The sequence below is a fragment of the Xyrauchen texanus genome, chromosome 2, assembly GCF_025860055.1.
Source record: "Xyrauchen texanus isolate HMW12.3.18 chromosome 2, RBS_HiC_50CHRs, whole genome shotgun sequence".
NCBI lineage: Eukaryota > Metazoa > Chordata > Actinopteri > Cypriniformes > Catostomidae > Xyrauchen > Xyrauchen texanus.
In genome coordinates, this window is record NC_068277.1 from 21,259,063 (window position 1) to 21,273,153 (window position 14,091).

The 14,091-nt window shown below is 37.2% G+C and overlaps 1 protein-coding gene across 2 annotated transcripts in view; it reads left to right on the forward strand.

Annotated features, from left to right (window-relative positions):
* Nucleotides 1–14,091, forward strand: part of LOC127656719 (RNA-binding protein FXR1-like) — a 29,596-nt gene that overhangs the window by 10,768 nt on the left and 4,737 nt on the right. The window contains exons 5-12 of one of the 2 annotated variants that reach the window (XM_052145198.1): nt 152–300; nt 444–537; nt 857–973; nt 2,107–2,277; nt 2,965–3,043; nt 3,179–3,336; nt 3,580–3,666; nt 5,407–5,626. In XM_052145198.1, the coding sequence (XP_052001158.1) occupies nt 152–300; nt 444–537; nt 857–973; nt 2,107–2,277; nt 2,965–3,043; nt 3,179–3,336; nt 3,580–3,666; nt 5,407–5,626 (1,075 nt within the window). The remainder of the gene's footprint in view (nt 1–151; nt 301–443; nt 538–856; nt 974–2,106; nt 2,278–2,964; nt 3,044–3,178; nt 3,337–3,579; nt 3,667–5,406; nt 5,627–14,091) is intronic. The other variant, XM_052145206.1, reaches the window with a different exon arrangement.

A 14,091-nucleotide genomic window follows, 5' to 3' on the forward strand; every position in this document is an offset into this window, starting at 1 on the left:
TTTTTAAACCCATTTCAGATAAAGGTCATGGAATATTAGTAATGACCAGTCAGAACCTGAATGAGACCTGAACAATTGCATCACACACACTCAAAGTGTGTGAGTGCCTGTGTTGGCATTTTGATAACTGTATTGTATTTTGTCCATTCAGTTCTATGTGATTGAGTATGCAGCCTGTGATGCCACATACAACGAAATTGTCACATCAGAAAGAATCCGGCCAGTTAATCCCAACAGCCCCTCCTCTCAAAGCAGTTTCTACAAAGTCCCCATTGCTGTACCTGAGGACCTTAGAGAAATGTGAGTGATGCGCACACAGTGTTTTGAAAAAGTCTGTTTGAGTAACACTCGCCACTCCATTGTACAACTAATGATGGAAGGTGTTTATTAATTGTGAAAGACTTAGTGGTGTTTTTTTTTTTTTTCTATTGTGAATATTGCAGCTGTTTGACCGAGAACATACACAAAGACTTTAGGAAAGCAATCGGAGCCAACTGTATCTTTTATGACACTTCCACCCACCAACTTATTGTCCTGGTCAGTAATAAACTCTTACTTGCTGTCTCTCTATGATGCAATAATATCCATCAAATGCAATTGCATGCACAATCTTACACTTATTATGTTTAATAATTATATAAAAGATATAACAACGTGTATATACAAAAATGACAGTTGACAAATGTAATGATGGTGTGTTCAATGTGTGCATGTCTGTTTACGATTTGACATCAAAACTGATCATTTTAATTCTCAATTAAATGTGGTCTTGCATTATGTTTTTAGATTTGAGCTAATTTAGTTGTTGATTTATTGTTGTACATGTAAGTACACTCATTTTCTGTTATTCCCTCAGTCCACAAATGAGTCCACAGTGAAACGAGCAGGGCTGCTGAGTGACATGCACTTCCGGAGTATTCGCACCAAACTCATGCTGATGTCCCGTAATGAAGAGGCCACCAAACACTTGGAGGTACACACACAAACACAATGCTTGAATCACTCTGGACGTAAAAAGGGACATGAAAAAAAGGGTTCCATTTGCTCTTTAGAAATAATGCTTTGATGTACTATTTAGAAACAGTTTGCAATGTAATGCCACAAAGAGCACATTTAACTGCCTGCATTAAATAAATAATTCACCCAAAAATAATTATTTAATAATTTATTCCGTTATGCCATGTCAAACTAGAATGACTTTTTTCTTCTGTGCAACACAAAGATATTTTGATGGATATATGAGGTGTTTATATCCATACAATGATGCAAGTCAATGTGGTCAAACATTTTCATGCTCCAAAAATGACAAAGGCATCATAGAGGTAATCTAGACAAAACAGAGTCTGTTTTCTGGCCTACAGTGCTCTGTGCATGTGTCAAGTACAAGATATGTAATCGAGCTTCAAATCATGAGCCTGTCAAGGAGACTGCAGGTGTCATGATTTATATTGAAAAAAGTTACGTTTTGTCTGTTTCTCACCCAAAACCGATTGATCACTTCAGAAGACATGGACTACTTCAATCATATGGATTACCTTTATGTAGCCTTTATGTACTTTCTGGTACTTGAAAGTGTTGGACACCATTGATTTGCATTGTAAAACACCTCATATCTCCATCAAAATATCCGTTTCTGTTACACAGAAGAAAGTCATTAGTTTGAGACTGCACATAGGCAAGTAAATAATGAGAGAATTATAATTTTTGGTTGAACTATTAACTTTTGAGTATTCAACAATCATAATAGCAATCATAACAGTTCATTAACATATTGGCACAGGGCTCGACATTAATGCTTGTCTTGGAAGGGGGGATTTTTAACGAGGCAAGTTAAATTTACTTTCCTGACCAGACAAGTAGCCTGATTTAAACTTCAATAATGAAAAATTAGCTCAATTCCAAACAAACAACTACTTTTTACCCTGAAGCATCACATTTCTGGGATGATTTCCAAAATGGAGGTCCTTAATATCTGTCAGCAGTTGGCTTTTGTACTTGTCATTGTGCACACATTTCTATTGCATCCTTGTAACAAAGATCTTGGTTATGCAGGATTCCCACTCTGACTTATATTGACAAGCAGTGCAACATTTGTGTGTATCACAGACAAGCAAGCAGCTGGCATCTGCGTATCAGGAGGAAGTGAGGGTGCGTGAGGATCTAATGGGTCTGGCCATTGGTTCTCATGGTGCCAACATCCAGCAGGCCCGCAAAGTTGCTGGCATCACAGCCATTGAGCTGGAGGAAGAGAGCTGCACCTTCAGGATTTATGGAGAGGTGTGTGTGTTTGAAGCTCAGTGAATCGATCAGGATTCCCACGGTTATGAAAAACAATTGGGATCTTTCCAGACCTGGAAAAGTTAATAAAATTACTTTTATTCAATACACTTTTTTTTTTTTTCTTCTGCTTTAAAATATTTAATCTGCTAGATAGTCTTGTCCCACTTTATATTAGGTGTCTTTAACTACTATGTTCTAACATTAAATTACATGCAATACAATTTATTTATTGTGGAACTACAAACAAGAGATGAACATTTACTGCTACTGAGGTTGAGATACGGGTTAGGGTTAACCATGTAACAACATATGTAATTAAATGCAGGTACTTTAAATGCAAGTACAATGCAACAACACATGCACACTAATAAATATAAAAGTGCTCCAGAAAAATAAAATGATTATAACTGATTTAAATTTTATTTTAAATTAAATAGTAATCATGAATGACTGGACATTTCTGGCAATTCATTGGTCAGAATGTTTGGGGCCCCATATCAGTGAAATTACATGGATATTGCTTTTGTTTTGTCATCACACAACAATTTCCTGTTCACATTTCCAGTTCCTGCATATCTTATGAACTTAGATGGCATGTTATAAATGCAGTAAAAGACTGTTTATAAATATGCAAAATGTTAGAATGACAGCAGTGATTTTGACAGTTGCTTCTGTCTGACTCAGAGTCCAGAAGCAGTAAAGCAGGCCAGGATATATCTGGAGTTTAAAGAGGATTTCTTCCAGGTGCCAAGGGGTCTTGTAGGTGAGTTTGGGTCTCTGGCAGAAATATCACAGAATATCAATAATTTTGTTGAGACTTCTGGATGAAGTTCATTCGTGTACAAACATAAGCCAAACAAAAGTTCTGGCAATTTTTAACCTTTCCCTTTCCTCACAGGCAAAGTTATTGGCAAAAATGGTAAAATCATCCAAGAGATCGTGGACAAATCGGGTGTGGTTCGGGTCCGGATCGAAGGGGACAATGACAAAAAGCTGCCCAGGGAGGAGGTAGGCAGGCAGGGGGCTGGCAGAGACAACACTGTCAGCAGCCAAGAGGTGAATGAGCCGCCAACCAGATACACCAAGCCCCCCCCTCACACACACACACACACACATTAAAGCTAAATAAAACCTCAGTGAGGAAAACACATCATTATAGGCATCTCTTTCTGTTTTCACATGCAGTTTTACACACATTTACCCATTTTAAAATAGAAAATGTCTGAATTCTTTGCTAACATCAACATTTTAAGCTTAACATCACAACTGCAACACCACCCCCCCCCTACCTTTTTCCAGGGAATGGTTCCCTTTATCTTTGTTGGAACCAAAGAGAACATCAGTAATGCCCAGGCCTTGCTGGAATATCACGTGGCCTATCTACAGGTTAGTCACAAGTTCTAATAACTGATCCAGGTACAGTTTGTCACTTCTGCCCCTGTATTTCTCTTCAACTGATCCAGGATCGATGCTATGTTATTAGTGTGCCATTCAAGTCTGACATAAGGGTGACTTAAAATGTTCAGTGCTGCTTCTGATATTGTGCAAGTGCCAAAGAGAGTACAAGTGTTTTAACTTTAAAGTGTCACAGTGCTAAAGAGAAGCTTTTGAAATGGATGGCTGCCTCTTGTCTGGTCAGCTGATTTCCTCCTCCATGGAAAACTGTTTGTCACCCTTAACCACCAAATGAAGTTAAAAATAACCTCATTGGAGATATATTTAGTGGGGGAGGGGTAACGTGTGGATTACATGCTATCTACCCAGTTGCCTCTCAAAATAGTAATTTTCCCTCTCCCCCTCACCCAGCTCTACCCACATTACCCCTCCACCCCTGAGGATTCAGCTGCTGTTTCAAACAGGCAGCTGTCACATTCTGTTTTGACACCCTCACTCACACGTTTCACAGGCACATTGCACCTAGCTAAAAAAAAAACAATAAATGTTGTCTGTGCAGTTGATCCTACTTAAGATGCACTATGAAGGACCCAATTTACCACCTCTTAACCCAAGCTGCCACAATTTACTTTACATTAATTGTTTATAGGAATATTCCTACTTAAAAGGTTAGTTACCCCAAAAATGAATTTTATTCATTTACTCACCCTCATGCCATCCCAGATTTGTATGACTTTCTTCCGCTGAACACAAACAAACATTTTTAGAAGAATATCTCTGCTCTGTAGGTCCATACAATGTAAGTGAATGTTGATCAGGTCTTTTGAACCTCCAAAAACAGATTAAGTCAGCATATAAGTAATCCATTAAGCTTCAGGGGTTTAATCCATGTCTTCTGAAGCAATCCAGTTGGTTTTGGGTGAGAAACAAAATATAACTAATTTTTCACTGTACATCTTGACAGCAGTCTCCTTGGCATTATAGCATACTATAGCACCATGCGTCAAGCACTAGGAAGTGTAATCAAGCTTGAAGTCACGATCGTGCCTAGAGACTGCAATGACTATATGCAACAGTGAAAAAGGAGATATATTTTGGTCTGTTCTGACCTAAAACCAACTGGATTGCTTCAGAAGACCTGGATTAAACCGGTGGAGTTTGATGGATTACTTATCTCCTTTTTGGAGCTTTTGCAGTTCTGGTCACCATTCAGTTGCATTGTATGGACCTATAGGACTGATATATTCTTCTTAAAATGTTTGTTTGTGTTCAGTAGAAGAAAGTCAAACACATCTGGAATAGCATAAGGGTGATTAAATTAGAGAATTTTCATTTTTGGGTGAACTATCCCTTTAAACTCTAATGACAAAATCTGTGACATATTGATGACTACAGAAAAAATGGCTAATCGATCATAGATTTCCATTGTAAGTGCATTAAAAACTGAGGAATGAGTCAAATTAGTTTTCTGTAAGAATGGAGAGCTTTTAATAGAGCTTAAGTTGTGTTTAACCCAGAATATTTCTTAAAAGGGTTTGTTACCAGTTCCGTGTCTTTTTCTGGGAAGAGAATAATTTTTCTCCTTAAAGAATTTCAAAAGACTAAACCTGTGATGTATGATTCAAGCATGTTTGATCTTGTTAGATAGACCTATGACTACATAAGTAGCTTAATAGCTGTAATGTCTGACACTTCTTTCTCTCGTGCACACACACTCCCTGTGATTGACAGGAGGTGGAGCAGTTGCGTCTCGAGCGTCTACAGATTGATGAGCAGCTCCGGCAGATCGGGGTGGGATATCGTGCTCCCCCAAGCCGCTCTGGTTCAGGGGTCGGTGGTGAGCGTGACAGGGGCTACCTCACGGATGAGAGCTCCAACTCCCTGCAGACCACACGTACATATGGAGGAAGAGGCCGTGGGCGTAAAGCAAACAATGCATTCTCTGGCTATGGTGAGGCTGTGACTCCCATGATGCTCCTCTGTCTTGTATATGACTACCAGTTATGCATTTCAAGAGCCTTTTCCAATTGAATTATGATTGTAAAAAATCATATGGCTGAAGGCAACTAATCTCAAATGTCAATGTTTTTTTGTGAAAATACTGCAAAGGTTTCTTCTGTAATTGAGCCATCTGCTATATATTTAGTGGTGATACAACTCCAAGTGCTGCAGGTTAAAATAATAATGCATTCATCATGTTTTCAATCATGCTTAAAAACTTGATGCTTGGCTTTAGTCTGTAATATTCTTTACATTTGGCAGATCATTTGCATTAATTTAGAGAAGAAAAAAAACGGTGTCAAATGTCTGGTAAAAACCTATGTAGCCCCTTAGAGGACAGGGCAGACCATGACAAGAAGGTTTGTGTTCCCTCGCAATGAGTTTTGCATTCCCTCGCAATCGTGGCATGATTTTTGGTGCCAGATGGGCTGGTTTGAGTATTTCTGTAACTGCTGATATCCTGGCATTTTCATGCACATCAGTCTCTTGAGTTTACTCAGAATGGTGCCAAAAACATCCAGTGGGCGACAGTTCTGCGGACTGAAATACCTTGTTGATGAGAGAGGTCAACGGAGAATGGCCAGACTGGTTCGAGCTGACAGGATTGATATGGTAACTCCGATAACCACTCTGTACCATTGTGGTGAGAAGAAAAGCATCTCCGAAAGCTCAACATGTCAAACATTAAGCAAAATGGGTTACAACAGCAGACCATGTCGGATTTCACTTCTGTCAGCCAAGAACAGAAAGCTAAGGCTGCAGAAATACTCAAACCAGCCCATCTGGCACCGACAACCATGCCACGGTCCAAATCACTGAGATTTCACATATTTTTCCTCATTCTGATGGTTGATGAGAACATTAACTGAAGCTCCTGACCCATATCTGAATGATTTTATGCATAGCACTGCTGCCACACGATTGGCTACTTCGATATAAATCGCATGAATAAGTAGGTGTACAGGTGTACCTAATAAATTGGTATATTAATGGTGTATATTAATAGTTTTATTTGTTAACATTAGTTAATGCACTATAAACTAACAATGAAAATGTTTATTTTTATTAACTAACATTAACAAATATTGTTCATTGTTAGCTAATGATACCTTCTGCATTTATTAATGTTAACAAATGCAAGCTTATAATACATTTCTACCAATTATTGTAGACTGTTGTAACCATAGTTTTAACAGAAAACATGTCTTATCTATTGTAGTAACCATAACCATTTTTTTGTTGTTTTGTGGACACCAATATTTTATCATAGTAATATTGTAGTAATTAAGGTAAGAAAAAAATTGTTGTCAGAAACAGTATATTGTATCCATATAGTAACCTAACCATGGTTCTACAGTGATATTTTTACCATGGTATTTGTAGTCAAATCAAAATAGCCACAAAATTATGCTTTGTTACCATAGTTTTCATTGTTTGACTACGAATATCGAGGTTAAAATAGTTTTCTTTTTGTAAAAACCATGCTAAATGTATTGAGATGGCAGGAAAAACTATTTCAGAAAATAAAATTCCACCCTGTCCTCTATGTGGGCCCGTATTCACAATTTTGATCTTATCACTAGTTCTCCAAAGAGTTCCCAGCTAGGAGTTTTTGCTTAATCTTAGCAGTTTTCTGAATAGGTTTTAAGTTTTAAAATGCAAATTCTAAGATAAGAGTAAGCCAAAGTTGACCTTGTTGGATGACGGCACATTTTACAAGTGCATTCTTTCAAATCGCCCATAGTGATTGGTAGACAGGGAGCCGCTATTTCTAGCATATGTGTGTGTGTATGTGTAATATATATATATATGAGATGGATGGATGGATGAATAGATTTTTTTTTGCAACGAACAGAGGGTTTAATAGATTTAGTTTAGTAGATAATTCTGCTGATGGATGACAGAAATTCCAAATTCATCCAAGCTACACAGTTTGTGGCCAGGAAGCACAGAGTTGTCTCAATCTTTATCAATGGTAAAATTGGGTTGTTTCAGTTTGTGGGAGGTAACTGCATTCCTAACTAAGGTTACAGTAATCAACACCTTTGTGATATAGGTGATACCTTTTTTTTTTAAAGACCAATATCATAATATTCTAATACATTATTGATTGATGATTAACTTAGCGAGTTAGAAGTCCTACCGAGGAATTCTAAGTTGTCGTGGATATAGGAGCTACTTTTAGCATTAAAATGCTTAATGAATTAATCTTAACATTTTACGAGTTATAAAATTAGGAGTGACGCCTCTAATTTTTAAGAGTTGCTCCTAAATTTTCATGTTAGGAGCTACTTTTAGCCTTAAGATTTTTTGTGAATATGGTCCCTGGTCTGTGCCCATTACTGGAAATTATTTATTACAAGGTCATTAAAAAGCTATTTAATACAATGTTTTAATCACAGAAAAGGAGAAAACGGTGTTCATAAGATTTGTAATACAAGCGAGCCTCCACTTATAAAAACACGGTCAAGCTAGCCCCCACATTCTTTTGCGTTACACGTGTATATACAATGCTTTACGGTAAGTGCGTGCAAGAACTGATTTCAAAATAAAAATGACCTGCCAGTGAATGTGTTTTCACATTCATTAATTCAGTCTGTCATTAATTAATGAATGAAAAAACATAAATAACTGCATAAAACAAAATGAATAAATATTGAAAAAAAATAATTAAGAAAAAATAACACCTGCAAACTTATAATAACATTAACAATAAATATAATAATAAAGAATACCAAAAGACCATTTCCAAAGACCATCTGACTTTAAGCACCAAAATGACAGACTGTCATTGAGAAACCACCTGTTGCCACAGACCAATTTCACTTCAGAATGATAGTTCACCAGAGTGTCATTCGCACAATGTCAGAACTGTCTGATGTTGAATTTCAAAGCCCTCTAAAATGTCATACATGTTGTGTTCCATCTGAATTTAGATACATATGAAGTTATAAGTTTACGTACACTTTAACCAAATACATTTAAACTGAGTTTTTCCACAATGCCTGACTTTTGCTGTTTTGTGTCAGCTAGGATCACTACTTTATTTTAAGAATGTGAAATGTCAGAATAATATTAGAGAGAATTGTTTATTTCCGCTTTTATTTCTTTCATCACATTCCCAGTGGGGCAGAAGTTTACATACACTTTGTTAGTATTTGGTAGCATTGCTACCTGCTTAAATTGTTTAACTTGGGTCAAACGTTTTTGGTAGCCTTCCACAAGCTTCTCGCATTAAGTCTCTGGATTTTGGCCTGTTCACTCTCACATGCTTTTTCAGTTCGTCGGATTGAGGTCAGGGCTTTGTGATGGCCACTCCAATATCTTGACTTTGTTGTCCTTTAGCCATTTTGCCACAACGTTTGGAGGTTTGCTTGGGGTCATTGTCCATTTGAAAGACCCGTTTGCGACTGAGCTTCAACTTCCTGTCTGATGACTTGAGATGTTACTTCAATATATCCACAATTTTCATTCCTCATGATGCAATCTTTTTTGTGAAGTGCACCAGTCCCTCCTGCAGCAGAGCACCCCCACAACATGATGCTTCCACCCCCATGCTTCACGGTTTGGATGGTGTTCTTCGGCTTGCAAGCCTCAACCTTTTTCCTCCAAACAAAACGATGGTCTTTATGGCCAAACTGTTACATTTTTGTTTCATCAGACCAGAGGACATTTCTCCAGAAAGTAAGAACTTTGTCCCATGTGCACTTGCAAACTGTAGTCTGAGCAGCCTTTCAGGTTATGTCGATATAGGGCTCATTTAACTGTGGACATAGATACTTGTCTACCTGTTTCCTACACCAAGGTCCTTTTAGGTTCTTTACTATTGTTCTGGGATTGAATGACACTTTTCGCACCAAACTGCGAAAGGAGACTGTGAAAGGAGTTTCCATCTCTAGGAGACTGAATGCATCTCCTTCCTGAGCGGTATGATGGCTCCTTGGTCCCATGGTGTTTACACATGCATACTATTGATTGTACAGATGAACATGGTACCTTCAGGCATTTGGAAGTTGCTCCCAAGGATGAACCAGATTTTTTTTTTTCTTTCTGAGGTCTTAGCTGATTTCTTTTGATTTTCCCATAATTTCAATCAAAGAGGCACAGAGTTTGAAGGTAGGCCTTAAAATACATCCACAGGTACACCTCCAGTTGACTCTAATTAGCCTATCAGAAGCTAATTGCCTAAAGGCTTGACATAATTTTCTTGAATTTTCCAAGCTGCTTAAAGGCACCGTTAACTTGGTGTATGTAAACTTCTGACCCACTGGAATTGTGATTAAATTAATTGGAATTGTCAATTAAAAATGTCTGTCTGTAAACAATTGGTTGAAAAATGACGCCTGTCGTGCACAATGTAGATGTCCTAAACGATTTACCAAAACTATAATATGAAATATGTGGAGTGGTAAAAAAAATTGTTTTAATGATTTCTGACTTCAACTGTAGACATTAAAAGGAAACTCCCTATCTCCACAGACCAGTTTCACTTCATTATGATTGAATACCATTGTGCCACTCACAAAATATCAGGACAGTCTGATGTTGAATTTAAAAATTAAAGCCCTCTAAAATGTCATATATATGCTGTGTTCTGTCCAAGTTCAGATCGATATGAAAAGGAAACTCCCTGTTTCCACAACTCAATTTCACTTCAAAAGTATAGTAAACCACCTCAGAGTGCCACTCCCATAATGTCAGGGCATTATCGTGTTGAATTTCAAAATTAAAGCCCTATAAAATCTTTAATGGCATTGTCATTTACAGTTTGATTTTCATACCTAGCCCCGAGTTTGTTATACTCTCACAATATTCTTTATTATTACTGGGACCACAGTGATGGCAATGTGATGCACTACATGTGTCACATGTCGGAGTGATAGAAATCACTATAGAGTGTACTGTAACTGTATTGCCAACTTTTTGCCCAAAAGGAACAATGAGGAAACCTTGCAATGCCATGTAAAGAGTGATTATTTTGTACCGATATCTTGCACTTGAAATTTAGATTGTGTTTTTAGCAGACACTATTGAATCACACTGAACTAGGTGCTGAGCACATTTTTATGAAATAATTTTTATTATAAATAACCAATTTCTATTTACAAATCTCCTTTCAAAAGAGATGTTACAAAGAGTTTCACAAGAAGAATCAGGGTACATTTTTGAACAAATGTTGCCTACTATGTAACTTGGTAAAAGTCTTCCATTCAAAACCTTATGCAAGTAAAAGTATGTGTTGACGGTCAGTAATGTACTCTTGGCTCTAGTGTAGATGGCGTGCTTCCAATATAGGCTCTTTGGATCCTCTGTCACAAAACAATTGTCCATAAAGTTGGATATGCCAATCCATTTATTTTCAAAGTATATATCTCAAAATAAACTCCACCTTTTACCTTTGCCTCTCAGTCAAAAAAACAATAGACGTGTCAATTAGTCCTACACTTAAGTAGAATACCATAGCTACCCATAGCACCACCCTAAGTACAATTGAAATGGCTCCAACAGTATGCAAGTATTATCAGCAACATCAGCTCCCACCCACTGGGATCAGTCAAAAAGAGAAGACCGCATTCTATGATGGGAAGTAGGATTGATGGTTGATAAGGAAGAAACATTTACACAGCAGTTAAACCAACCTGCGATAGGCACACAGGCCTTGAGGCAACATGGGCAATGACCGAAGAATTCTTATGGTTGAATGTACACACAGTTTTATTGATCAGTGATACAGAAGTTGAAAAGTGTTGAAATATCTCCGCTATATTTGTATTGCACAACTAAGATATTTAAGTATTGTTTCCACCACAGATCAGAGATTTGTGTCCCCCAAAACTATCTGTAATAGCAGGACATAAGGGTGATTGGCATAGGAATAACAGTCTCTTCTGGGCCTTCACAACAGAGTTGATGTAAGTCTCCCACTTCAGGTCATGAGAGAGTTTTTCCTGGTGCGTCCTCTGTCATCTCCACTGTCTAGTTGTTTTGACTGCACCAGACTACTAGCTGCTCAGCCTCCATATCATTTTGAAGTGAAATTGGTCTGTGGAAACAGGGAATTTCATTTTAATATCCATCAGAATTCAGAGGGAACACAGTGTGACATTTTATAGGGCTTTAATTTTGAAATTCAACATCATACAGTCCTGACATTATGTGAGTGGCACTCTGAGGAGGTGTATTATCTTTCTGAAGTGAAATTGGTCCGTGTAAACAGGAAGTTTCCTTTTCTTTTTTGGGGATTTTCTCCACCATATGGTATGCCCAATTCCCAATGCGCTGTATGTCCTCGTGGTGGCGTAGTGACTCGCCTCAAGGTGGTGGAGGATGAATCTCAGTTACCTCTGTGTCCGAGGTGTCAATCCGCGCATTTTATTATGTGGGTTGAGCACATTACTGCGGAGATCTAACTTGTGTGGAGGCTTCATGCTATTCTCCGCGGCATCCACGCACGACTCACCACATGCTACAACGAAAGCGAGAACCACATTATAGCTACTGCGAGGAGGTTAATCCAACGTGACTCTTCTCACCCTAGCAACCGGACCAATTGGTTGCTTAGGAGAATGAATGTGAATCATGTTCACCGGAAGGTCACTTTTAAAAATAAAGTCGCTTTTAAAAATAAAATCAGTTCATGTAAGAACTGATTTATTTTTAAATCAGTTCTTACATGCTCTTACCGTAACGCCTATTATATACCTGTACCACAAAACAATGTGGGGGCTAACTTGACTGTTTTTCTAAGTGGAGGCTGGCTTGACCACAGTTTTGTAATTCGGAACAATGTACACTATGAAACGCTACACTTTCCATCAAAATAAATGCTCCAGGTGAAGGTGAAGACGATAATACATAAATATACACTACCGGTCAAAAGTTTTTAAACATTTGACTGAAAAGTTTCTCATGAGCTTAAAATATTTTTATCTGAAGGCGTATGTTTAAGTGTTTGACATTAGTTTTGTAGACAAAAATATAATTGTGCCACAATATTAATTTTCATTAAAAAACAAAAAAGATTTTGAAATTGATTAATTGGACCAAATAATATGCCCAACAACATAGATGGGAACTCCTTCAATACTGTTTAAAACCATCCCAGGGTGATACTTCAAGATGTTGGTTGAGAAAATATCAAGGGTACTTGTCTGCAAATTCTAGGCAAAGGGTGAATACATTGAAGATGCTAAAATATAACACCGTTTTGATTTTATTGTAAATTATTTTTGTGCGTGCGCGCATACTTTTGACCAGTAGTGTATTACTAGGATATAGAAATGTATCACTTCTGTATAAAACAAATCTAATCCTCAATATAATAATAATTCAGTATTATAATAATAAACTTGACTGGGAACCACAATGGTAATATTATTATAACATTAATATAAGTGAAGTTTTTTGCATATCCTGTTCATTCACAAATGTTTTTTTAGTAAAAATTAATGTTGGTAAATAATGCTTTTTATTAGCCCTTGTATTGTTGTATTGGTACAAATGAATAAAAAATATTTAATATCATTCTTGTGTTTATTTAGTGGAAAAATGCCTTGACTACTTTTTACTAGATTATTATGTCATGCATTTGGCTGAAATAATGGTTCCTTTGATTACCAAATCACAGAGCACATACATAATTATCAAGATATATTTTGAATACCATCAATACACTGATAAAAATAGAGACAGACTTTTTGTAGCCATATTGGCCATCCCTTTCAGTGCTAGGCTAACTACAAAGCCTAGCCTAAGTAATGTTACTAGCACTACCGTTGTTCTGCTGAAAAGCCCTGAAAATTGACTGCTTTTATGCAGGTAAAAGTTATGTGGTGTCTCGGAATAGTGGTAAAGCACCACTCAAATGAGTTGAACAAAGATATTTGCCAACTTTTTTTCAAAACAATGTTCCTTCTGACTTAAATATATCAAACTTTTCACGTGTGGCAAAACGACAGATCTCATTTGATTTGGTCACGCCCCGCAGTTTAAGGTGTAGCTCAATTGTAGTGTTAACAATGCAGGGCCATTTGTGCTCCTGTTTGACTAGCCTCAATGAGTGCACACTCAAAGGATGTTCACTTTAGGAGAATGACGTACAGTCGAGGTACCTTAATAAACATGTGCATAAGAAAAAACATGTGCAACTACTGTAGGTATTTGCATAGAAATACATACAGTATCGAATCAACTCTACTTTCACATCAGCTACATATTTAAATATGACTTGATGATGTTGCATATAGCAGTAGGGAAGTAAATGCATGAACACAATACATTTTTGTAGCTGATTGAATTGACGCCCAGGTCTGAATTTGTTTCAAAAATTCTTGAAAAAGGCATTAAAAAGTACAAAATTGGAAGTGCTGATACCTGCATATACCCTGTACTATCTGAACAGAAATGTACATCTAA